Here is a 27,684-nt window from a genome sequence, read left to right as displayed (position 1 = left end):
ACACACGGGGACACACGGGGGGGACACACGGGGGACACACCGGGGACACACGGGGGACACACGGGGACACACGGGGGGGGACACACGGGGGACACACCGGGGACACACGGGGGGGACACACGGGGGACACACGGGGACACACGGGGGACACACCGGGGACACACGGGGGACACACCGGGGACACACGGGGGACACACGGGGGACACACCGGGGACACACCGGGGACACACGGGGACACACGGGGGGACACACCGGGGACACACCGGGGACACACGGGGGGGAAACACGGGGGACACACGGGGGACACACGGGGGGGACACACGGGGGACACACCGGGGACACACGGGGACACACGGGGGACACACCGGTGACACACCGGGGACACACGGGGGACACACCGGGGACACACCGGGACACACGGGGGGGACACACGGGGGACACACGGGGGACACACGGGGGGGACACACGGGGGACACACCGGGGACACACGGGGGACACACCGGGGACACACGGGGGACACACCGGGGACACACGGGGGACACACCGGGGACACACGGGGGACACACCGGGGACACACGGGGGACACACCGGGGACACACGGGGGGACACCACCGGGGACACACGGGGGACACACCGGGGACACACGGGGGACACACGGGGGACACACGGGGGACACACGGGGGACACACGGGGGACACACGGGGGACACACGGGGGACACACGGGGGACACACCGGGGACACACGGGGGACACACGGGGACACACCGGGGACACACCGGGGACACACCGGGGACACACGGGGGACACACCGGGGACACAGCGGGGACACACGGGGGACACACCGGGGACACACGGGGGACACACCGGGGACACACGGGGGACACACGGGGGACACACCGGGGACACACCGGGGACACACCGGGGACACATGGGGACACACGGGGGACACACCGGGGACACACGGGGGGACACACCGGGGACACACGGGGGACACACCGGGGACACACGGGGGACACACGGGGGACACACCGGGGACACACCGGGGACCACACGGGGGACACACCGGGGACACACCGGGGACACACCGGGGACACACGGGGACACACGGGGGACACACGGGGGACACACCGGGGACACACCGGGGACACACCGGGGACACACCGGGGACACACGGGGGACACACGGGGGACACACGGGGGACACACCGGGGACACACCGGGGACACACCGGGGACACACCGGGGACACACCGGGGACACATGGTGATGTAGAGAAGACATCAGAAAGTGAGTTCTCTTCTGCGCGCTGGCTGCTGCGTAAACTTGAATAATGTACTTCATTTGAATGTAGTAATGATGTTGTTTGATTGTTGGTTGATGGTTTGTTGGTTGTTGTTTGTTGGTTGATGGTTTGTTGGTTGTTGGTTGTTGTTTGTTGTTTGTTGGTTGTTGTTTGTGGAAACGCATCATTTATTGAAAAATATATCTGACATTTTCGATCCGTTACGATTATAAACTGAAGCAATATGAAAATGAGCATGAACTGAGTTGTAAGCTTTAAAGAGCCGGAGCCCCGCCCACCCGATGATCGGCCGATACTGATTCCAGCGATCGGAGCATCCCTCCCAAACACAATACAAAAGTGAAACACTGACAGGGAGCATTTTTGACTGCACTCTAATGTATGGACTCGTCATGTTACCTGGAGTACAGGCAGGTTTTAAACCCAGGAGTGTCGGCACTGCAGTAAAGGATCTAAATACTTATTTTAATCACCGTTCCATCCAAACTCTTTCAGACACAATCATCCGTCTTGTTTCTGTTCTGATTTGATGCAAAGTGTCTTGGAGCGTTTGGAAAAGCGCTATACAAATCCCATGTTTTATTATTATATTATAATAATAGCTCAACAAGATACCGGATGAAGTAATGCTATGCTAACAATAATCCTTGTTTTCCATAAAACCCTTGTTTGTGTGTTGAGTCAGTCAGAGTAGGTTATCTGTAGTAATATTGATCCAAAATCATCATCATAATGTAATAGTTAAACACTGACAGGGAGCATTTTGACTGCACTATAACTTATGGACTTGTACTGTATTGCTATCCTGAAGGACACTAAGGTTTAAACACATTAAAGACCTGTATAAGAGGATTCACACTGTGGACCTAAAGACATCCACATGTGTCCCTACAACCCAACCTCTATAGTCTCTCAGCACGATGCCCTATGAAGCCATGCTAAGCTAACAATAATACAACCAGCAACACATGGACTTTAAATGAACATCGATTATTAAAGCGCATGAGCAGCCATGTTGCTGCTATTCCATAACCACTTGTAGCGTTATGTAAAGACAGAAACATGAGCTACGTGTCACAGAAATCGTTATTTAACTCGAACTACAGTGAGTCATAATTTAAAGAGCAATACGTGAGTTTCTCTAACCTTCCCTCAGCACGCCGCCATGTCCGCTGACAGATCCGCACGTAAACCTACTCTCAGAATATCACGTAAGTTACGCACGCCGCTCTTTACATGAGATCCTGCCTGCGTAACCTGCGTAAGTTACGCTGCCGGCGGAACGTAACGTACGTCACGGCCTACGGGGCTTTTCCTTTATATTTGTTTTTGTGATTTATGTACTTTCTGTTATTGTCTTGTATTACTTTATATGTCTAACCCTGATGTGAACATATATAACATATATTTATATATGTTATTGAATAAATAAAGGAGTACCCGTATGTGGGCCCACAGAGCATGCGCAGTTGAGTGGTCCTTTAAGCCCCGCCCCCTCTCTGTCAGTCAGATGAATGGAGAGTGAAAATGGATTCAGGTTTTAGAGCTTTTTATAAACTTGTACACCATAGTTATCTAAATAAGGGCTATAAAAGAGTTTCTGTTTGGGAGTTTATTTAACTAAAGTAAAGTCTGATGTATTATATTATGAACATCATATCAGAGTCAGATCAGGTGTATAGCCAGGTACGTTTACACACGTGTCTGCTGCTGCGAACATTAACAATCTGAAAGAATAAGCTGCAAAGTAGGTAAAAAAAAGAAATATATAAGGGCAATAAAAATAAGTATTTTTAAGAAACAATTCAGCATAAAAAAGGATGCTAAAGACAAGTATTTACACCAAATTTAAATATACAAATAACCTTAAAGCTAAAAAACAAAAACACTTCGGACAATGCGTATATATGGACAACTACATTGTATTATATTTTATATAAGGGGTAGACATATTAGGTAATACATGAAAATGCAGTTTCATGTTTGTGTGTGTGTGTGTGTGTGTGTGTGTGTGTGTGTGTGTGTGTGTGTATGTGTGTGTGTGTTTCATGTTTGTAAATAACACAATTAATTGCCTTTATATTCATAATGTTTTTAACAGTGCTACTGTAAGTCCGGCAGTGTTTCAGTGTGTAGGGACAGACCTACAAACCCAATGTCACTGTGTGTGTGACCATGTGTGTATGAACATGTGTGTGTGACCATGTGTGTATGAACATGTGTGTGTGAACATGTGTGTATGAGAATAAAGAGGGTTTCATTCTCAAATGCTTCTTGGTAAAAATGTTCAAAATTAGGAGTCTCTTTCTAAAGATTGTTTTACATGCTGCTGCATCGAAAGCATGTCCCGCTTTGGGATTAATAAGTTATATCTTATATTATATGAAGATGTTGTTGTCTAAATCTTTGCAGTGTGTTTGCAGGATAAATTGTGTGTAACATTTCAAAAGAAACCTATTTATTATTGAGCAGAAATGTGTTTCCAATGTCCTCATATATTTCAGAATCCCTTTATATGCCGATCTGTGTGTTTATATTGTGTATCTATAGATGTATGTCCTTCTTCATTGATATCTACATATGCACTGTTCATCTTGTTTATCTCATCGCAGTGAATGGGAGAAGAGGCTGCAGTACCGCCATTTGACCGCCACTCAGAATCACCGTCGGCATGTGGCGCACTTCTTTCCTTTGGAGCTTTTGCTACAAACAAACAGCAGCTAGCCCGTTAGCCTGCTAGCATGATACTCTGCTAGCTCTACTCCTGACAGCACCGTTGCCATGAGAACGACCTCCTAACCGCTAGTATTGACAGTTAGGAGGACTCGACACACAATACAACACAACAACAACAACAACAAGCCTCGCTTTGAACGTTAAAGAGTAAAACACAGAGCCGGCTGAAGGCCCGCGAGTACAGCGAGGCGCACACTGACAGCACGGGGAATCCGCTGCCGACAGAGGGTTTTGGGGGGTTCCCCCAGGTCCTCGCGCTGTTTAAACACCTTACGGTGGTCGCGGGGGGGTCTTTAAATGCTGCTTTACCTTCTTTATGTCGCTGTCACTCAGCAGACCTTCCTCGCCCCAAATCCAGAACAAACAGTCCCGTCCGTTTGACGTCGGGCGATGACGTCAGACGCACGATGGGCGGCGCTAAGGTTTGACAGCTGACCCGCCCCCTCCTTCTCAGTGGGTAACATCCGGGTAACATCACGCAATACCTGGCAATGATTTCAATGCAAAAGTCAGACTTTAGAATAAGGTCAGATTTTAAAGTCTGAATTTGTTGTCTTGTGGGAATCAGTTATTTATTTAAACTGTCATTCTGAATTCACAGTTTCATGTCAGAATTCATCGGTAAAAAGATGATTTAATAACTGTATTTTAATAAAGTCACCGATAACCAGGCTGTTTACGGGATAAGGCTCTTTAATCCCACAGAGGGACATGTTACATTGCAGCAGCTTGTCAAACTAAGTATTGCACATAATTAGAAATACAAAAGAGTGGGAAATAAACAATTATGCAATATAAACATCTCAAAAATAGCAAATAAAACACAACAAAGATAAAATATAAGAAGTTTAAGACACCTAACTTTGATATATGGTAAATCCTGATATCTGTAAACTCATATCAGCTTAAGGATATTATCACTTCACAGCATTTAGTCATATAGTCTATATTAAATAAGCATTGCATCGACCCTCAGCTAATTCAAAAAGCTCAATTGGAATCTGTGCTTCTCTTCTCTTGTACTTATATGTAAACAGATATGACAGAGCAGTATTCATGTGTCAATGAGTCCACTTTTTAGATACATTCAGTCAATTAAAACGCTTTCTAACAGATCTTAGTTGGTAAGAGAAAAGCCCAATAACTTATTCACATAACCAGCTTTAAATAAACCTTCATATTTCCCCTTCAGTCAATCTGAGGGTCTGTGTAAGGGATGAGCTGCAACAGGAGAAAGTAGACCCTCTGGAGAGCTGGGATGTTTCTCAAAGTTTATTCAAGCATCAAGAGTAACACAGATGGATGTCTCCTCTCTGCGTTTGTACGCCATCCTGTGGTCAAGGATGGAACATCATTAGTTACAGCAGCTCAGAAACCCTCAATAGAAATACATCACGCCAACTGCAAGATCAATACATCTCTACCAGGTCGTACATATTAAAGTGATGTCTGCATTTTATATCAGATCCGGTGCTTGAGTAAAAGTAGAAGTACTCAGATCTTGAGTAAAAGTAGAAGTACTCAGATCGTGTACTTGAGTAAAAGTAGAAGTACTCAGATCTTGAGTAAAAGTAGAAGTTCTCAGATCGTGTACTTGAGTAAAAGTAGAAGTACTCAGATCTTGAGTAAAAATAGAAGTACTCTGACCTTGTTCTTGAGTAAAAGTAGAAGTACTCTGACCTTGTTCTTGAGTAAAAGTAGAAGTACTCTGACCTTGTTCTTGAGTAAAAGTAGAAGTACTCTGACCTTGTTCTTGAGTAAAAGTAGAAGTACTCAGATCTTGAGTAAAAATAGAAGTACTCTGACCTTGTTCTTGAGTAAAAGTAGAAGTACTCAGATCTTGAGTAAAAGTAGAAGTACTCAGATCGTGTACTTGAGTAAAAGTAGAAGTACTCAGATCTTGAGTAAAAGTAGAAGTTCTCAGATCGTGTACTTGAGTAAAAGTAGAAGTACTCAGATCTTGAGTAAAAATAGAAGTACTCTGACCTTGTTCTTGAGTAAAAGTAGAAGTACTCTGACCTTGTTCTTGAGTAAAAGTAGAAGTACTCTGACCTTGTTCTTGAGTAAAAGTAGAAGTACTCTGACCTTGTTCTTGAGTAAAAGTAGAAGTACTCAGATCTTGAGTAAAAATAGAAGTACTCTGACCTTGTTCTTGAGTAAAAGTAGAAGTACTCTGACCTTGCTCTTGAGTAAAAGTAGAAGTACTCAGATCTTGTACTTGAGTAAAAGTAGAAGTACTCAGATCTTGAGTAAAAGTAGAAGTACTCAGATCTTGTTCTTGAGTAAAAGTAGAAGTACTCTGACCTTGTTCTTGAGTAAAAGTAGAAGTACTCTGACCTTGTTCTTGAGTAAAAGTAGAAGTACTCAGATCTTGTACTTGAGTAAAAGTAGAAGTACTCCGATCTTGAGTAAAAGTAGAAGTACTCAGATCTTGAGTAAAAGTAGAAGTACTCAGATCTTGTACTTGAGTAAAAGTAGAAGTACTCCGATCTTGAGTAAAAGTAGAAGTACTCAGATCTTGTACTTGAGTAAAAGTAGAAGTACTCAGATCTTGAGTAAAAGTAGAAGTACTCAGACCTTGTTCTTGAGTAAAAGTAGAAGTACTCAGACCTTGTTCTTGAGTAAAAGTAGAAGTACTCTGACCTTGTTCTTGAGTAAAAGTAGAAGTACTCAGACCTTGTTCTTGAGTAAAAGTAGAAGTACTCTGACCTTGTTCTTGAGTAAAAGTAGAAGTACTCAGACCTTGTTCTTGAGTAAAAGTAGAAGTACTCTGACCTTGTTCTTGAGTAAAAGTAGAAGTACTCAGACCTTGTTCTTGAGTAAAAGTAGAAGTACTCTGACCTTGTTCTTGAGTAAAAGTAGAAGTACTCTGACCTTGTTCTTGAGTAAAAGTAGAAGTACTCTGACCTTGTTCTTGAGTAAAAGTACTCTGACCTTGTTCTTGAGTAAAAGTAGAAGTACTCTGACCTTGTTCTTGAGTAAAAGTAGAAGTACTCAGATCTTGTTCTTGAGTAAAAGTAGAAGTACTCTGACCTTGTTCTTGAGTAAAAGTAGAAGTACTCTGACCTTGTTCTTGAGTAAAAGTAGAAGTACTCAGACCTTGTTCTTGAGTAAAAGTAGAAGTACTCTGACCCTTGTTCTTGAGTAAAAGTAGAAGTACTCGGACCTTGTTCTTGAGTAAAAGTACTCTGACCTTGTTCTTGAGTAAAAGTAGAAGTACTCTGACCTTGTTCTTGAGTAAAAGTAGAAGTACTCTGACCTTGTTCTTGAGTAAAAGTAGAAGTACTCAGACCTTGTTCTTGAGTAAAAGTAGAAGTACTCAGACCTTGTTCTTGAGTAAAAGTAGAAGTACTCAGACCTTGTTCTTGAGTAAAGTAGAAGTACTCTGACCTTGTTCTTGAGTAAAAGTAGAAGTACTCTGACCTTGTTCTTGAGTAAAAGTAGAAGTACTCTGACCTTGTTCTTGAGTAAAAGTAGAAGTACTCTGACCTTGTTCTTGAGTAAAAGTAGAAGTACTCTGACCTTGTTCTTGAGTTAAAAGTAGAAGTACTCTGACCTTGTTCTTGAGTAAAAAGTAGAAAGTACTCTGACCTTGTTCTTGAGTGTAAAAGTAGAAGTACTCTGACCTTGTTCTTGAGTAAAAGTAGAAGTACTCTGACCTTGTTCTTGAGTAAAAGTAGAAGTACTCTGACCTTGTTCTTGAGTAAAAGTAGAAGTACTCTGACCTTGTTCTTGAGTAAAAGTAGAAGTACTCTGACCTTGTTCTTGAGTAAAAGTAGAAGTACTCTGACCTTGTTCTTGAGTAAAAGTAGAAGTACTCTGACCTTGTTCTTGAGTAAAAGTAGAAGTACTCTGACCTTGTTCTTGAGTAAAAGTAGAAGTACTCTGACCTTGTTCTTGAGTAAAAGTAGAAGTACTCTGACCTTGTTCTTGATTAAAAGTAGAAGTACTCTGACCTTGTTCAAACGAGAAAAGGATGAGTTGATTCCTAGCTGCAGTAAAGTGAAATAACACGAAGAGAAATGAGGGAAACGTGATTTTATTCAACAGCTTTATTTCCTCAGAACAGTTTGTTTCACATCATGTTAAATCACTCGACAGGCGGCTGCAGAATAAAAACCCTACGAACATCATTCATGTTTATAACACCGACTCGACACAAAGTCGTAAAGAAAATAAAAATACTTTCAACAAAAAAGGCACAAAAAAATAACGTGTGAAGAGGAGCCGAGGAGGAGCCTTGATCAAACGGAAGGAGCTCGATGGACTGACGCTGGCAGCAGGAGGAGCCTTGATCAAACGGAAGGAGCTCGATGGACTGACGCTGGCAGCAGGAGGGGCTCGAAGCGCTCTGAATTTAGAAACCAGAGAATTAGGTCAGAGTTAATAAAAGAACATGCTTTGCTGTTTGCAGGAGTTGTGGGGCGCAGACGCTCCAGAGAGGAGGCGGCCGCCTGAGGGGAGCGCTGAGCCCAGAGCACCTCTGCTCAGTCACATGGTGCAAAAGTCATTCATCTTTCTCCTCCTCCTCCTTCTCCTTCTCCTCCTCCTTCTTCTCCTCCTTCTCCTCCTCCTCCTCTTCCTCCTCCTCCTTCTTCTCCTCCTCCTTCACCTCCTCTTTCTTCTTCTCCTCTTCCTCCTTCACTCCCTCATCTTCACCGGCCTCATCGTGCACCACATATCCTTCCTCCTCATCTTCAACTTCAAATCCATCCTCGTCTTCCTCTCCCTGCTGTCCTTCCTCAGCATCCATCTTCTCCTCTTCCTCCTCTCCTGTTGTGTTTGTTGTTGTTTCTCCCACAGCTGTTTCTGCTGTTGCCTCCTTGTCCTCCTCTTCCCCCAGAAGCTCCTCCTCTTCCTGTCCCTTCCCCTCCTCTGATTGGTCGCCTCCTCCCTCGCCGGTGAGCTCCAGTTCAGAGACGTCCATCGCCATCGAATCATCGGGGTCCTGATCGTCCTGATTCCCAGTGAACGGGTTCTCCCCCTAAAGAGAAGAAGGGACTCTTTAAAGTAGAGACAATACGCACTGATACACACCTGAACACCAGCAGGAGAGGACTCTTTAAAGTAGAGACACTACATACTGATATACACCTGAACATCAGCAGGAGAGGACTCTTTAAAGTAGAGACACTACATACTGATATACACCTGAACATCAGCAGGAGAGGACTCTTTAAAGTAGAGACACTACACACTGATACACACCTGAACATCAGCAGGAGAGGACTCTTTAAAGTAGAGACACTACACACTGATATACACCTGAACATCAGCAGGAGAGGACTCTTTAAAGTAGAGACACTACATACTGATATACACCTGAACATCAGCAGGAGAGGACTCTTTAAAGTAGAGACACTACATACTGATATACACCTGAACATCAGCAGGAGAGGACTCTTTAAAGTAGAGACACTACATACTGATATACACCTGAACATCAGCAGGAGAGGACTCTTTAAAGTAGAGACACTACATACTGATATACACCTGAACATCAGCAGGAGAGGACTCTTTAAAGTAGAGACACTACATACTGATATACACCTGAACACCAGCAGGAGAGGACTCTTTAAAGTAGAGACACTACATACTGATATACACCTGAACATCAGCAGGAGAGGACTCTTTAAAGTAGAGACACTACACACTGATATACACCTGAACATCAGCAGGAGAGGACTCTTTAAAGTAGAGACACTACACACTGATATACACCTGAACATCAGCAGGAGAGGACTCTTTAAAGTAGAGACACTACATACTGATATACACCTGAACATCAGCAGGAGAGGACTCTTTAAAGTAGAGACAATACACACTGATACTACACCTGAACACCAGCAGGAGAGGACTCTTTAAAGTAGAGACACTACATACTGATATACACCTGAACACCAGCAGGAGAGGACTCTTTAAAGTAGAGACACTACATACTGATATACACCTGAACATCCAGCAGGAGAGGACTCTTTAAAGTAGAGACACTACATACTGATATACACCTGAACATCAGCAGGAGAGGACTCTTTAAAGTAGAGGACACTACATACTGATATACACCTGAACATCAGCAGGAGAGGACTCTTTAAAGTAGAGACACTACATACTGATATACACCTGAACATCAGCAGGAGAGGACTCTTTAAAGTAGAGACACTACATACTGATATACACCTGAACATCAGCAGGAGAGGACTCTTTAAAGTAGAGACCACTACATACTGATATACACCTGAACATCAGCAGGAGAGGACTCTTTAAAGTAGAGACACTACATACTGATATACACCTGAACATCAGCAGGAGAGGACTCTTTAAAGTAGAGACACTACATACTGATATACACCTGAACATCAGCAGGAGAGGACTCTTTAAAGTAGAGACACTACATACTGATATACACCTGAACATCAGCAGGAGAGGACTCTTTAAAGTAGAGACACTACATACTGATATACACCTGAACATCAGCAGGAGAGGACTCTTTAAAGTAGAGACACTACATACTGATATACACCTGAACATCAGCAGGAGAGGACTCTTTAAAGTAGAGACACTACATACTGATATACACCTGAACATCAGCAGAGAGGACTCTTTAAAGTAGAGACACTACATACTGATATACACCTGAACATCAGCAGGAGAGGACTCTTTAAAGTAGAGACACTACATACTGATATACACCTGACATCAGCAGGAGAGGACTCTTTAAAGTAGAGACACTACATACTGATATACACCTGAACATCAGCAGGAGAGGACTCTTTAAAGTAGAGACACTACATACTGATATACACCTGAACATCAGCAGGAGAGGACTCTTTAAAGTAGAGACACTACATACTGATATACACCTGAACATCAGCAGGAGAGGACTCTTTAAAGTAGAGACACTACATACTGATATACACCTGAACATCAGCAGGAGAGGACTCTTTAAAGTAGAGACACTACATACTGATATACACCTGAACATCAGCAGGAGAGGACTCTTTAAAGTAGAGGACACTACATACTGATATACACCTGAACATCAGCAGGAGAGGACTCTTTAAGTAGAGACACTACATACTGATATACACCTGAACATCAGCAGGAGAGGACTCTTTAAAGTAGAGACACTACATACTGATATACACCTGAACATCAGCAGGAGAGGACTCTTTAAAGTAGAGACACTACATACTGATATACACCTGAACATCAGCAGGAGAGGACTCTTTAAAGTAGAGACACTACATACTGATATACACCTGAACATCAGCAGGAGAGGACTCTTTAAAGTAGAGACACTACATACTGATATACACCTGAACATCAGCAGGAGAGGACTCTTTAAAGTAGAGACACTACATACTGATATACACCTGAACATCAGCAGGAGAGGACTCTTTAAAGTAGAGACACTACATACTGATATACACCTGAACATCAGCAGGAGAGGACTCTTTAAAGTAGAGACACTACATACTGATATACACCTGAACATCAGCAGGAGAGGACTCTTTAAAGTAGAAGCACTACATACTGATATACACCTGAACATCAGCAGGAGAGGACTCTTTAAAGTAGAGACACTACATACTGATATACACCTGAATATCAGCAGGAGAGGACTCTTTAAAGTAGAGACACTACATACTGATATACACCTGAACATCAGCAGGAGAGGACTCTTTAAAGTATAGACACTACATACTGATATACACCTGAACATCAGCAGGAGAGGACTCTTTAAAGTAGAGACACTACATACTGATATACACCTGAACATCAGCAGGAGAGGACTCTTTAAAGTAGAGACTACATACTGATATACACCTGAACATCAGCAGGAGAGGACTCTTTAAAGTAGAGACACTACATACTGATATACACCTGAACATCAGCAGGAGAGGACTCTTTAAAGTAGAGACACTACATACTGATATACACCTGAACATCAGCAGGAGAGGACTCTTTAAAGTATAGACACTACATACTGATATACACCTGAACATCAGCAGGAGAGGACTCTTTAAAGTAGAGACTCTACATACTGATATACACCTGAACATCAGCAGGAGAGGACTCTTTAAAGTAGAGACACTACATACTGATATACACCTGAACATCAGCAGGAGAGGACTCTTTAAAGTAGAGACAACTACATACTGATATACACCTGAACATCAGCAGGAGAGGACTCTTTAAAGTAGAGACACTACATACTGATATACACCTGAACATCAGCAGGAGAGGACTCTTTAAAGTAGAGACACTACATACTGATATACACCTGAACATCAGCAGGAGAGGACTCTTTAAAGTAGAGACACTACATACTGATATACACCTGAACATCAGCAGGAGAGGACTCTTTAAAGTAGAGACACTACATACTGATATACACCTGAACATCAGCAGGAGAGGACTCTTTAAAGTAGAGACACTACATACTGATATACACCTGAACATCAGCAGGAGAGGACTCTTTAAAGTAGAGACACTACATACTGATATACACCTGAACATCAGCAGGAGAGGACTCTTTAAAGTAGAGACACTACATACTGATATACACCTGAACATCAGCAGGAGAGGACTCTTTAAAGTAGAGACACTACATACTGATATACACCTGAACATCAGCAGGAGAGGACTCTTTAAAGTAGAGACACTACATACTGATATACACCTGAACATCAGCAGGAGAGGACTCTTTAAAGTAGAGACACTACATACTGATATACACCTGAACATCAGCAGGAGAGGACTCTTTAAAGTAGAGACACTACATACTGATATACACCTGAACATCAGCAGGAGAGGACTCTTTAAAGTAGAGACACTACATACTGATATACACCTGAACATCAGCAGGAGAGGACTCTTTAAAGTAGAGACACTACATACTGATATACACCTGAACATCAGCAGGAGAGGACTCTTTAAAGTAGAGACACTACATACTGATATACACCTGAACATCAGCAGGAGAGGACTCTTTAAAGTAGAGACACTACATACTGATATACACCTGAACATCAGCAGGAGAGGACTCTTTAAAGTAGAGACACTACATACTGATATACACCTGAACATCAGCAGGAGAGGACTCTTTAAAGTAGAGACACTACATACTGATATACACCTGAACATCAGCAGGAGAGGACTCTTTAAAGTAGAGACACTACATACTGATATACACCTGAACATCAGCAGGAGAGGACTCTTTAAAGTAGAGACACTACATACTGATATACACCTGAACATCAGCAGGAGAGGACTCTTTAAAGTAGAGACACTACATACTGATATACACCTGAACATCAGCAGGAGAGGACTCTTTAAAGTAGAGACACTACATACTGATATACACCTGAACATCAGCAGGAGAGGGCCTCTTTAAAGTAAAGACACTACTACTGATATACACCTGAACATCAGCAGGAGAGGACTCTTTAAAGTAGAGACACTACATACTGATATACACCTGAACATCAGCAGGAGAGGACTCTTTAAAGTAGAGACACTACATACTGATATACACCTGAACATCAGCAGGAGAGGACTCTTTAAAGTAGAGACACTACATACTGATATACACCTGAACATCAGCAGGAGAGGACTCTTTAAAGTAGAGACACTACATACTGATATACACCTGAACATCAGCAGGAGAGGACTCTTTAAAGTAGAGACACTACATACTGATATACACCTGAACATCAGCAGGAGAGGACTCTTTAAAGTAGAGACACTACATGCTGATATACACCTGAACATCAGCTAGGAGAGGACTCTTTAAAGTAGAGACACTACATACTGATATACACCTGAACATCAGCAGGAGAGGACTCTTTAAAGTAGAGACACTACACACTGATATACACCCTGAACATCAGCAGGAGAGGACTCTTTAAAGTAGAGACACTACATACTGATATACACCTGAACATCAGCAGGAGAGGACTCTTTAAAGTAGAGACACTACATACTGATATACACCTGAACATCAGCAGGAGAGGACTCTTTAAAGTAGAGACACTACATACTGATATACACCTGACACATCAGCAGGAGAGGACTCTTTAAAGTAGAGACACTACATACTGATATACACCTGAACATCAGCAGGAGAGGACTCTTTAAAGTAGAGACAACTTACATACTGATATACACCTGAACATCAGCAGGAGAGGACTCTTTAAAGTAGGGACACTACATACTGATATACACCTGAACATCAGCAGGAGAGGACTCTTTAAAGTAGAGACACTACATACTGATATACACCTGACCATCAGCAGGAGAGGACTCTTTAAAGTAGAGACACTACATACTGATATACACCTGAACATCAGCAGGAGAGGACTCTTTAAAGTAGAGACACTACATACTGATATACACCTGAACATCAGCAGGAGAGGACTCTTTAAAGTAGAGACACTACATACTGATATACACCTGAACATCAGCAGGAGAGGACTCTTTACCTTCAGGTAGCTCTCCAGCTTCTTCCCGATCAGTTTGTGGTTCAGGATGCTGCGAGCGACGGAGAGACTCGCCCTCTTCGACTGCTCCATCATCCCCTTTAATGAGAGTAAACATCAGTCATTAATAACGTTGATATCGTTCTTGTTTGTTGAACAGACCGGTATAAAAACCACCAGACTCAGAGACAGTTGTCTTCCACAGACTATGAACACCTGAACTCTGAAGGACATCCCTGAGATTGCGTTTAGCTAATTCTTTATCTCTACATCATATTCCATTTACTTGAATATAGACTCTTCAAACATTCTCTTGCACCATTGTATTTGTTTCAAGTCATCTATGTTGCTGGAGGGTTAGCTGCTCCATGTCCACACTGTAGCTGCTGAGCACGTGGCGCCAGAGCCTTCCTGCAGAGTGAAGGATGCTTGGTGGTCGTTGCTCACCTTCCTGTTGTAGTTGTGATCCGGGGACTTGATATGTTTCTGGATGAGATGCGGCTGCATGGGGATGAACACGTCGCAGGCGGCGCAGTGTGCGGCCTCCACCTTCCTCATGAAGTGCTCCATCCCCAGATCTGCAACACAACACAGACCGTTGGTTCATGCTGTCTTTGCTCACACACACACACTGAATCACTCTAACACACACTCTTTGCTCTCACACACACACACACACACACACAGTAGGGCTGAACGATATACCGTGTCATGGCGATAACCGCGGTATGCGCATGCGCGATATTCACACCGCAGGGACGTGCGGTTTTATTCATTTTTTTTTTTTAATGCTAACGAACTTTAGCACAGAATTCTAAATAAAGATACCCTTATTACGTATCGAAACTGCACATACAATATATCCGATTAATGCTGAGACTCCACAGATTATTTAAGTATAGTATCTAAGCGATCCGATCTCGCAACAGGGGAAGCAAACACAGACATCACAACACGTACCTTTTACGGAGCTTTTACGGGAGATCGTCTCACCGTAGCTATCAATCTGATCAAAAGACGTGTTCAATGGCATTACAACGAGAAAGAAAAAACGCGGCTGAATCGGTTGATCCATAGGTTGATAATGTTTCTGTGGCTTTGAAGCAATTGTTTATAATCCATAATTCCATTTTTATGTACAAATCGGATCACAACAGTTAGCTGCTAATGGTATCCACCATGCAGCTTCCGGTTTTGGCCACGCGTCACTCTCACTCCTTATTTGGTAATGTGTATGTGAGAGACTGCCGCATAGCCCAGACCGGAAGCAGCAGCCACTCTGGTGGCTACCATTAGCAGCTAACTTTTGCTCTGCGATATTTACATAAAAATTGAATTATGGATTATAAATTAAATCATTTTTTTATACAGAGACATTAAAAACCTATGGATTAACCGATTCAGCCGCGTTTTTTTATTTCTTGTTTTTATGCCATTGAACACGTATTTTGATCAGATTGACAGCTACGGTGAGACATCTCCCCTCGAAGCTACGTAAAGGTACGTGTTGTGATGTCTGTGTTTGCTTCCCCTGTCCGAGTTCAAATCACTCAGTGATGATACTATATACCTAAATAATCTGTGGAACTTTTGTCTGTGTCTCTCTCTGTGTCTCTCTCTCTCTGTGTGTGTGTGTGTGCTCCTCTTACCCTTGGTGAGGTCCTGCTCCCTGTACACCTGGCAGATGGCGGCGCTGTGGTTCTCCAGCTGACCCACCCTCTGATCCGTCTTCTTAAACTTGTTCTGCAGATACTCCTGAAAAACAAAGTCTTTCCGTTTATCCATGAGAACAGCCTAGATAATCACACTTCATCTTTTCATGGAACTATTCACATCTCACACGCCACCTTGTATTCATGTTTTATTGTCTTTGTGTTCAAGATGAACATATTTGACCGTGATTTAATTGTAATACACGTTTCAAAATGATGCCGAAGTAACAACACACTGATACCGGTTAGTAAAAACCATGAGTTAATGCTTTGCGTCTGCAGACAGACGGCAGGCGAAAAACCCTTTTAAAATGCTTGTTTTCTAAATGGAGCTTGGCTAAGCTAAGGTTGTATATGCTCCGACCGTCCACACTCGCAACAACGGCCTATACAGACATAAATAAACCAGCGACTGTATTCTCCATGACACAGGCAGTCTGTGGTTTGTACTCGTTTAACTTTTGTCTAGTTTCTGAACAGATATGAGGAGCTGTGAGCTCTGAGGGCTAAGAGCTAACGGCTGTGTTGTTTTTCTGGGGCTCTCATTGAAGATGACGTCACGGCTCCGCCTACACTGCGTTACTATAGTAACTGCCCCAGTTCCTAAACTGTAATGGAAATGCGCCATAAAGTGAGCCAGTCCTAACGAGGCCTAGCCAAACCGAGCGAGGCCTGCAGTGGAAACGCGCCATAACACTGCTCTTAATGTCTTTCATGTCTGTAAAGCACTTGAAGGTTGAAAGGTGCTGCATAAATAAACGTTCCTTGCATCAAAAGAGAACATGTCAAGTGTCCTTGGGTCCCTTGAAAGGCGCAATAGTTAATTGAATCTATTACTATGAGCACGAGCGCAGTGAAAGAGTGTGTACCTGCAGGAAGTCGGTGGTGGGCTTGGACAGCTGTCCGGACAGGAACTTGAAGTGGTCTTTGTGGAAGCGGCTGTCCAGGTGAGTCTCCATCTCCTCCTTATAGAAGGAGCGGAACTTACACACCGAGCAGGCGAACATCACCCTGAGGGGGGGGGCGGACAGTGAGGTCAACTTTGAGGATTTTCATATCAAACAAATCAGCTTTCAGACCCTTATGAGAGTGCTTTATTACACAGTGAGTTTACTGCGTCTCCATCAGTGGTGCTCTGGCAGAGAGAGCCGTCAGGATGAAGGGTGATCTGGTGCCGAAGCGTCAGTTAGTACATTTGAACATTTCCCCTCACCTCTCCAGGAAGCCCCTCCTCTTCCTCATCTTGGGGTGTTTGTCCTGGCCGGGGCTCGGGCTCTGTTTGCCCGCCGGACTCTTCTCCTCCTTCTGCTCTGGGGAAGCTGAGAGCAGACGTAAAGCATGACAGATTGAAGAGAGAGGGTGAGAGGTGTAGCCGAGTGGAGCCGAGTGGAGCTCATAGTCCTTACCGTTATCTGCGTCTGCAGGAGCTTTGAAGACCTGGGGGAAAACAATGTTCCATTACTTATTTCATTCAGAAACATGGATGAAAACATTACATTTAAATCAGATAAAACACCACGGGGCCAAGTGTTGATAGAGCAGTGTTTCTCAAACCAAGGATCACTTAACGAACAACGTACGGACCACCGACAGATTCCACAAGCATTTCACTCATGAGATTTAAAATACTCATGTTTTTCACCTCGTATGAAACGTAGACTACATTTATTTACGGAGTTTATGTCCGAGTCACAGATCGTTGGCTACTGACAGATACGCTAATTACACATTTAGTTCGACACAAAGCACCGCTGTGGATTGTCTAAATAGAATACAGTAAAACTATGCAGGCATGAATTCAACATCAACCACATTCATCATTTACAATGTTCCATTTATTAAGTGTTGTTCACGCACTCATTGACTGCGTGTCTCTGTTGCTCCTAGACTAGTCATTTTTAAACAATTTGAGAAACACTTTTTATTATTTATTTATTTCAAATGTGAAATTGTACCAATATACTGACGGACCACTAGGGGGGGCCACACTTTGAGAAACACTCATCTCACCTCCACTGCAGCTTTTGTTTCACCGTCGTCACCGTTCTTCTCGGCTGGCTCTACGGAAACAAAGCACGTCAAGCTGTGCACCACAATGTACATCAAGGGGGTCCGAACTGTTCTCACTGAGGGCCATACACAGAGAAACATCTGAAGGGCCGGACCCCCACTAGAGGGGAGGTTTATTGAGCGAGTCCTAAAACCAGGAAGTGAGTCAGCATTTCTCCACTTCCTGTTCCCTGGTCTCAGAGCCAATGGGATCTCTCCACTTCCTGTTCCCTGGTCTCAGAGCCAATGGGATCTCTCCACTTCCTGTTCCTTGGTCTCAGAGCCAATGGGATCTCTCCACTTCCTGTTCCCTGGTCTCAGAGCCAATGGGATCTCTCCACTTCCTGTTCCTTGGTCTCAGAGCCAATGGGATCTCTCCACTTCCTGTTCCCTGGTCTCAGAGCCAATGGGATCTCTCCACTTCCTGTTCTCTGGTCTCAGAGCCAATGGGATCTCTCCACTTCCTGTTCCCTGGTCTCAGAGCCAATGGGATCTCTCCACTTCCTGTTCCCTGGTCTCAGAGCCAATGGGATCTCTCCAGAGGATTTAGGAAAAGAGCTAGAAATAATGTCTGTGGAAAAGGAACCTGTTTGATAAATGCACGTTTTGTTCAGCCGGATAATCTCCACATGTCTACTTTTATAATGTTGAATCATAAATCATGTCCAGAAGCAAAATGCTAACGTAATGCTATAAAGGAGCTACAGCGAGTCCAGCAGCACGACTTCAACGTCACGCCGACTTCAGATCCAGATTCAAACACACAGATTCTAGATGGAACGAGTTGAAGCGTTTGTTTGAACACTCTGCAGGAGGCAGGGACTTGCTTTAAAGCAGAACAGAAACTAACTCAGAGGAGTGTTCACGTGTTCGGCGTAATGACATACAACGGCCTCCACGACTTCTGTAGTCCTATTCAGCCACTTGGTAACAACCATCGTTTCTCAGACACGTCCACTCTTCAGAAATCACCAGTGGGGTCACTGCTGATGATTTAATGTCCTAGAACAAAACCTGATCCGTCTCTTCAACGTGTCTCAACCACAGACCTTAGTTCAGCTAGTTTCCAACATCCTATGGAGAGATCCCATTGGCTCTGAGACCAGGGGACAGGAAGTGGAGACCTGCTGACTCACTTCCTGGTTTTAGGACTCGTCACTGCACCGCTCTATTGCCTCATAAGGTAAGTATTAAGTTGGCAAAATCAATCAAATGTAGGTCAATTATTCTTGAATAAGCTTTGAGAAACAACCCAGCTCTCCAGAGGGTTTACTCTCTCCTGTTTGCATCCCTCACAGCAGATCCTCAGATTGATATGAAGGTTTATTTAAAGCTTGTTATGGAAATACGTTTGTTTTTGTTTCTGTTAGAAAATGTTTAAATTGACAGAATTTATTTGGCTCGTTAACACATGAAAACTACTTTGTGATATCTGTTTACATATATTTAAGAAGTACAATATAACAGAAGCACATTATGCTTTTAGAAGTAGCTGCGGGCCAGAGCATCTCTCCAGGTGTTTGTTTACCTGGTTTAGTTTCTGCCGGCTCTGTTCGGTTCATCTTGGACTCGGGTTCGTCGGCTGCCGTGAGAGTCTGCTTCCTCTTCTTCTGCATCTCCCTCTGAGGCTTCACCTGCTGCAGGACACACCGTTAACGTGCACTCTGACACCTAACGTGCACTCAAACCAGAACTCAAAGACTGCTTGATGTCCGTCAGTATTATCATGTTAAGCTACATCCTGTGCTCTCTGGTACCATTATTTAATACTGACATTTCTACAGCTATCAAGATTTAATTTGCATAAGTAATAAGAATAAAGCAGATTATGTTAGTAAAACTGCTTTCACGCTATAAATAGACAACGGTTGCCTCTTGTAAGCTATAAAGCTCTAAATCTGCCCGGGGTGGGGGCAAAATAAATAAATAAAAACCTCTCCTCAGCCCCAGGTCACTTGGCGTTACTGTACAAAAGGAGGCAGATTAGTTAAGTCTGTGGGGGAGTTGGGGGGGGGGGATTCTGTATCATCTGTGAAGCCCCTGAGACCAATGTGTGCTGGGAATACAGTCAGTTAGATCCTGTGTGTTTGAATATGGTTTAAATCCATTTGGCTCTGTTTTGTGTTCCAGCTGCTTCGACCCCTTCACATTTGAACAACCGTTATCTTTGCCAAGTTCATCTGGGATTGTGTTGGGAAATAAACTTTGATTAAAAATTTAAAAAAGCATAAGAAATTTACAGAATTCTACTTGGAAAGACTAATTAGTCGACTACAGGTTTAGGGGGGGGGGGGGTCACGGCAGATGAATGGAGGGGGAACTACCCTCCTTCCAGTGCAGCTCTATCGTGAGTCGGGCCAGTTTGCAGGAAGAAGCTGCCCCCACTTTCACAGCAAGTTCAAAATGAAAGCAGTAGTGTTAGCCTTATCTTAACTCTGCAGGGTCAAAACTGCCCCCCCCCCCCCCAGGTGAACAAGAATACGATTTGGACAATGAGGGGGGGTCCATGTCGTCCTATTGTAAAGCGTCCTTGGGTTTCATGAAAGGCGCTAAATAATACAAGTGAACGTTATTATAATTTGACTGGTGGGAGAGTGAAGACACTGAACACTTTGGGCTTTCACTTGGGGGGGGATCAGAGCGGGCTTTACTTCCTGTCTGAGGAGGACTTTATTCATCTTACTTACTTTGTTGAGGGGTCTCTTGCGGCCCCGCTGCCGGCCGGCCCGCGGCCCCCCTCCAAAGTGCCTCCCGGGGATGTCTTGCTGCTGGAAGCCCCCGCTCTCAGGGTACATGCGGCTGGCCAGGAGGGAGGGCAGCTTGCCTCGACCCCCCCCCGGAGAGGAGGAGAGTCTCCCCCCCCCTCGCCCACCCCCGCCTAACGGAGGGGGGTCCGACCTGCGGTTTGCAAACCCTCCTGTTCCTCCACCCCTTCTGGGGGAGCGGCGCCCTGTCCAGCCCCCCCCACCTCCTCCTCCTCCCTGGTTGAACGACTCTCTCATATTCTGTCGCATTTTGGCGACTCCATAGGAAGCAGAGGATGATGAGGAGGGGCTGTCAAAGCCTCCGCCCCCCCCTCCCAGACCAACAACACCCCCAAAGCCGGAGTTTCCTCTCTGACTCAGCAGCATCCCATCCTCGCGGCCATCGTACCCATAGCTCCCAGCAGAGGATCTGTAGAGATCTCGGGAGGGGGGGGAGGGCGGGGGAGCGAGAGTCGAAAGACTCGTAGTGGTCAAACCTGCGGGAGGGAGGGAGAGGGTTGGTGGAGGGAAGGGAGGCAGGGGGGGGGCTTCTGCTCCGGCTCCTCCTGCCTCCTCCCTTCTTCTTAAACCTGGTGGGGTTTACAGACAGGAAGTGAACCTCTGAGTCTGCTCCTCATTGGTTTAATGTTCCGCTAAATGAAATGTCCCCCCACCCCACATTACACCAGACCCGATGATGACCCTGTGCACATCTTTATCACAAAGTAATGATTTCTGTCTTGCAAACGCTCAGCAGGAGGTCAAACGCTGCAGATATGGGGATGCAGTTTGTTGGAAACCTTCAGAACTGGGGGGGGGGTCTGGAGACCAGGGCAAGAGGGGATATACTCAACATGGGGGGGACATAATCTAGAGTTCTTTGTAGATACAGCAAGCAGCTTTGACTATCATGATGCCTGTAAACTTCCCTCTTGTGTAACCTGAAGCCAGAACACATGGAGGATGGATCACAGTACCGATGGGCTGGGATGGAGATAGAACAACTGCCCCTCCAACGAGGGGGGGGGGGGGGCATGCATTTATGACGTCTAAAGGATTTCAGGAACATTTTATTGGCAACAAACAAACAGACGGAAAGGAGAAACAGTTCTGCACACGGCGAGGTGTTCAGGCGACAGACACTCGTCCCACGTGTGAAGTCAAACCTCAACTATTACCACATCGATGATGTCGCTACACATTTCAAAAGATCTGTTCCTTAGATTTCAAATAAAGGCTTATAATATGTGATTTTTTTATTACAAAAAGCCTCATGTCACAGCTGTCAGTTTTCAGTTTGATCTAAATCAAGCCTTTTTGGCAACTTTTTAAAAATGTAGTTTAGGTCCTTTTCTAAATATCCTGTTTGTTTATATCCTCCTGCTTTAGTAGATCTTGTGATTATCAGTTCTGACTCGGCTCTCTCTGGCCTGGATGGAGTGTGTTCTGACTGATGAAGATCAGTTCTGACTCGGCTCTCTCTGGCCTGGATGGAGTGTGTTCTGACTGATGAAGAACCGTTCTGACTCGGCTCTCTCTGGCCTGGATGGAGTGTGTTCTGACTGATGAAGAACCGTTCTGACTCGGCTCTCTCTGGCCTGGATGGAGTGTGTTCTGACTGATGAAGAACCGTTCTGACTCGGCTCTCTCTGGCCTGGATGGAGTGTGTTCTGACTGATTAAGAACAGTTCTGACTTGGCTCTCTCTGGCCTGGATGGAGTGTGTTCTGACTGATGAAGAACCGTTCTGACTCGGTTCTCTCTGGCCTGGATGGAGTGTGTTCTGACTGATGAAGAACAGTTCTGACTCGGCTCTCTCTGGCCTGGATGGAGTGTGTTCTGACTGATGAAGAACCGTTCTGACTCGGCTCTCTCTGGCCTGGATGGAGTGTGTTCTGACTGATGAAGAACCGTTCTGACTCGGCTCTCTCTGGCCTGGATGGAGTGTGTTCTGACTGATGAAGAACAGTTCTGACTCGGCTCTCTCTGGCCTGGATGGAGTGTGTTCTGACTGATGAAGAACAGTTCTGACTCGGTTCTCTCTGGCCTGGTGGAGTGTGTTCTGACTGATGAAGAACAGTTCTGACTCGGCTCTCTCTGGCCTGGATGGAGTGTGTTCTGACTGATGAAGAACAGTTCTGACTCGGCTCTCTCTGGCCTGGATGGAGTGTGTTCTGACTGATGAAGAACAGTTCTGACTCGGTTCTCTCTGGCCTGGATGGAGTGTGTTCTGACTGATGAAGAACAGTTCTGACTCGGCTCTCTCTGGCCTGGATGGAGTGTGTTCTGACTGATGAAGAACAGTTCTGACTCGGCTCTCTCTGGCCTGGATGGAGTGTGTTCTGACTGATGAAGAACTGTTCTGACTCGGTTCTACCTGGCCTGGATGGAGTGTGTTCTGACTGATGAACAGTTCTGACTCGGTTCTCTCTGGCCTGGATGGAGTGTGTTCTGACTGATGAAGAACAGTTCTGACTCGGCTCTCTCTGGCCTGGATGGAGTGTGTTCTGACTGATTAAGAACAGTTCTGACTCGGCTATCTCTGGCCTGGATGGAGTGTGTTCTGACTGATGAAGAACAGTTCTGACTTGGCTCTCTCTGGCCTGGATGGAGTGTGTTCTGACTGATGAAGAACCGTTCTGACTCGGCTCTCTCTGGCCTGGATGGAGTGTGTTCTGACTGATGAAGAACAGTTCTGACTCGGCTCTCTCTGGCCTGGATGGAGTGTGTTCTGACTGATGAAGAACAGTTCTGACTCGGCTCTCTCTGGCCTGGATGGAGTGTGTTCTGACTGATTAAGAACAGTTCTGACTCGGCTCTCTCTGGCCTGGATGGAGTGTGTTCTGACTGATGAAGAACCGTTCTTACCTGTCGCCGCGGGACCCTTTCAGCCCCCCCTCCAGCTGAGTCAGCATGTCCAGACGCTGGTTGATTTTGGCGATGACTGCATCTGCATGGGTTCCTGTGGAGGAGGTCCCTGAAAGCCCCCTCTTCATATGGCCTCCTCCTCCACCTCCGTAGCCCCCCAGCCCGGACATGGAGTCTTTATAGCCCCCACCATACAGGTCGAAGCCACCAGATCCTGACAAAGCGAAGAAAATACACTTTATTTTGACCACCAATCGTCTTGGTCAGTACACAGGGGTGGCTTTAAGAACCGACTGTATGGACACAGATGAAGACACTCGGTCAGTCCTCCTGAGCGCATACAAGTATTGTGGAGACTACTAGACTTACTATTTAATCTCCCCTTTATGCACTAATGCACAATACTTTATGCAACTGTACATATCATGTGGTGACCCTCAGAGAATTGTTGCTGGGCTCAACTCACTCCGGTTTTTTCATAGATCTAGCCTCTTAATATTAGATAAAGTGCACACTATTGATCGGTTTCACCCCGGTCATCTCCCCACTGAGGTGAAATCCTTTTTCATATTTCAATTGATAGCAAAGGTTCGTTTTTATTAGGGCCGGGACTTTAACGCGTTAATTAAGATTAATTAATTACACAAAAATTAACGCATTTTAATCGCACTTATTTTTGCACCGCGGAACGTTTCTCACTGGATGAGTTTCAGGCGTACCGATTATACTGGAGCACCAACTAACGTTCATGACTTCAGACAACAACAAACCACAGTGAACAACAGTGGGAAATGTTGTTTTAAAAAACGGACGGATGGAAGCGTCGATAAGAGCACGGTTGTGTGCAAATTATGCAAAAAGGAATTCGCATATCACCGCAGCACATCAAGCCTCAAGTATCACCTCAATGCAAAACATATAGCAGCATCTTTTATCGCGTTCACACCAAAAAGAGCCGGTACTAAAATTAGTTCATGAGAACCTTTTTACCCCCACGGAAGTCCCTGCTAGAGAGCAGAGAGCTGCTAGAGAGCAGGGACTTTCGTACGGCTCTCTTGTGAGAAAATAGCTATATTTCTGATTGGCTGGGCGGATTGCAAACCACGCCCCGTAAAACTCCCAAAAAGTTTTGTGAAGCCGCCATTTTATTATCCTCGCATTAGCATTATTAGCATTATTAGCATTAGCCCAGCGCAGAAACGCAGAGAGACTAACTTATGGCAACACAAAATAAAACATGGGAGCGGTGGAGATGAGGAGGTGTCGGCGTTCTGGCGATTTACTCGGAAGGAGTAAATTCAGTAGACTGAAGCCTTCCCCAACTCCGGAGACTTCCGGCCGGGGACTTTGGGCGGCAGTATACGCCGTGAAGTGGTTTGCGGCCTGCCAGTAAACTCAATGCAGAAGAAGAAGAAGTGACGTCAGCGGCTTCATTTGCCTAATCCACCCCCAGGTTCAAAGAGTTCTCATGAACTAAGTTCTCATGAACCTTTGTGGGAAAAGTACTGCGGTGTGAATGCGCCTAATGGTATACTAAAATCCATGTGAACAAAATTGCTTCTCACTGTTCTTAGGTCAAATATTTATATGTGATTAAAAATGCGATTAATTTCGATTAATTAATTACAAAGCCTCTAATTAATTAGATTAATTTTTTTAATCGAGTCCCAGCCCTAGTTTTTATACAACATCTTAGGGTGCATTCACACCTAATAGTCCGCTCTCAGGTGAGCACCAGACCACAGTTTGTTGCATTGTTTCATTTCTCAGAAGGTTCGGTTTGCGTTCACACGGCAAAACTCAAACTCAAACTATCAACTTTAAACACAAGTCATGTGCACGGAAATGCTGTTCACCCATTGGTCAGACATTAAGGGGGTAAAAACGCAAATCCCTGCAATTTCTCCCCGGAGCCTCCGCCGTGGAGCATCGGCACTTTCGGCAGGTTATTCTCATGCTGCTGTTAGTCTGGAGATCAACAGACTCTAGCGGCCCGCGCATATGATTATATAATCAGACAACGTCCGTTAAAAAACATTATCACACAATGAGAGACGTTCTGCAGCCAGGAGGGCGTTTCACCGACGACAGGTGTTCTTACTTTTATGTAGCTGACGGAGCCTTTTTACTTTACACGACACTGTTCAGCTCTTCATTCTGCTTCACTCTTTAACTGAACAACCGCGGATGTCTTGAAAGACTCTTTCGCTAAAGATTTTGAAGATATCCACGTTCTTGTGACTCGTAAATACTACGCTTCCTATGTTTTGGTGCGGACTGCGTTCACGCCAGCAATGAACCGCTCCAGAGTTCACTAGCAAGCGCTCCGAGACCACCTATTTTAGCGGACCAGAGCGAACCGCACCAAGCGGCTAAACGCACCAGGGTTAGATTCAACAAGGCTGGTGTGAACGCACCCTTAGAGCCCTGCTAATATTAAGGCCCCGGCCACATGGAGACGAAACGGGTTGTATCGCTACAGTTCTCTATCGTATAGACCAGCGGTTTTCAAAGTGTGAGGCGCGCCTCCCCTGGGGGGCGCCAGAGAGCTCCCACCTGTGAGAGTGCTCATTCCCTTCACCTCCACCCACCAGTGAGAGTGCTCATTCTCTTCACCTCCACCCACCAGTGAGAGTGCTCATTCTCTTCACCTCCACCCACCAGTGAGAGTGCTCATTCTCTTCACCTCCACCCACCAGTGAGAGTGCTCATTCTCTTCAAAAGCAAGTACCGGTCAAGGCTGCAGCCAGAGGATGATCTGCGTTTATTCCCGTCTACATTGCATCCCCGCCAGAGTCCTGCACGGGTCTGATTTTCAAGACCCGCTTCCGCCCTGTACCCGCGACGTGCAATACCGAACCCTCTCCGCGCACATATTGCCAATTAGTTCCGCAACCCGACCCGAACCCGCATATCCTATGAGCAGTGAAAACATGCAATTATTAACACAGGCAGTTGCGTATTTGGCTCAAAAAGCATGGGATGTTGGTTCTTTCCTCCATCTAGGTCTGATGACACCAAAAGCCTCCAGACGTTGGATTTCGCTCTTGAGGAAGAGTTATTTACGATGCTGTATTCTCCGCTAGAGAGCTTCAGCTCAGCCATTTCGAATGTGGCGCTCAGCAGCAGATTGATGCGCTGCAGAGTTTATGATTATGCGCGGTGCCGCGGGGGAGAGGTCTGAGGATGTAAACATTAAACTAAATTATTATCATTTTAATATATTTATTATGAAAACAGCCGCGAACCGACCCGCATCTTCTTTGTTTTACCCAGAACCGAACCCGGAGAAAAATGATTGAAATAATACCAGGTCACCCGTCGGGTACCCGGCCCGATGCAATACTCTGATCCCGCATCACCCGCCTGTGCGCATCAAAGACGCACTCATCGTTCCCACTAAAGTAGGGGGGAGTGTAATAAGGAGGCAACGTTTCCGGGAGCAGAAGGATTTATCCACGATGTTGAAAATGTATGTTTAAAACATAAAGATAAAAAGGTTAAAAAAAGTTGTTGTTTAATGTTTTAAGCAGGTGACGCTGCTCAGCCAATCAAATGGGTGCAGTCAGTGAGCCATTTCAAAATGGCGTGCTCAAAAAAGAGAAAGGTAGACAGCGAAAACAGAGCATTTAATGACACGTTTTCTCACTGGACCTCTTTGAAATGCAATTGAATACCCCTGCATTATATATAGCAACAATAATAATAAATAAGTAATAATTGGGAGGGGGGGGGCGGCTGTTCTTATGTTCTCTGAGGGGAGGCTCACCTTCCCACACTTTGAAAACCCT

General features: G+C 44.9%; 1 protein-coding gene across 1 annotated transcript; it reads right to left on the bottom strand.

Annotated features, from left to right (window-relative positions):
• Positions 1-8,060: 8,060 nt before the first annotated feature.
• LOC117540654 (A-kinase anchor protein 8-like) lies at positions 8,061-24,107 on the bottom strand (the record flags this gene model as incomplete). The annotated part of the gene is given in 12 exon segments (XM_034207415.1): positions 8,061-9,021; positions 14,525-14,620; positions 14,969-15,099; positions 16,171-16,276; positions 17,103-17,244; positions 17,447-17,552; positions 17,640-17,670; positions 18,244-18,293; positions 19,811-19,919; positions 20,970-21,479; positions 21,481-21,523; positions 23,894-24,107. Coding segments are annotated over 12 exon segments (2,015 nt in total), but the record flags the coding sequence as incomplete, so codon positions are not given.
• Between the last annotated feature and the right edge of the window lie 3,577 nt (positions 24,108-27,684).

This window comes from Gymnodraco acuticeps, unplaced genomic scaffold (genome assembly GCF_902827175.1).
Source record: "Gymnodraco acuticeps unplaced genomic scaffold, fGymAcu1.1, whole genome shotgun sequence".
NCBI lineage: Eukaryota > Metazoa > Chordata > Actinopteri > Perciformes > Bathydraconidae > Gymnodraco > Gymnodraco acuticeps.
The sequence above is the reverse complement of the archived record's forward strand: the minus strand, read 5'-3'. Positions and strand labels throughout refer to the sequence as shown.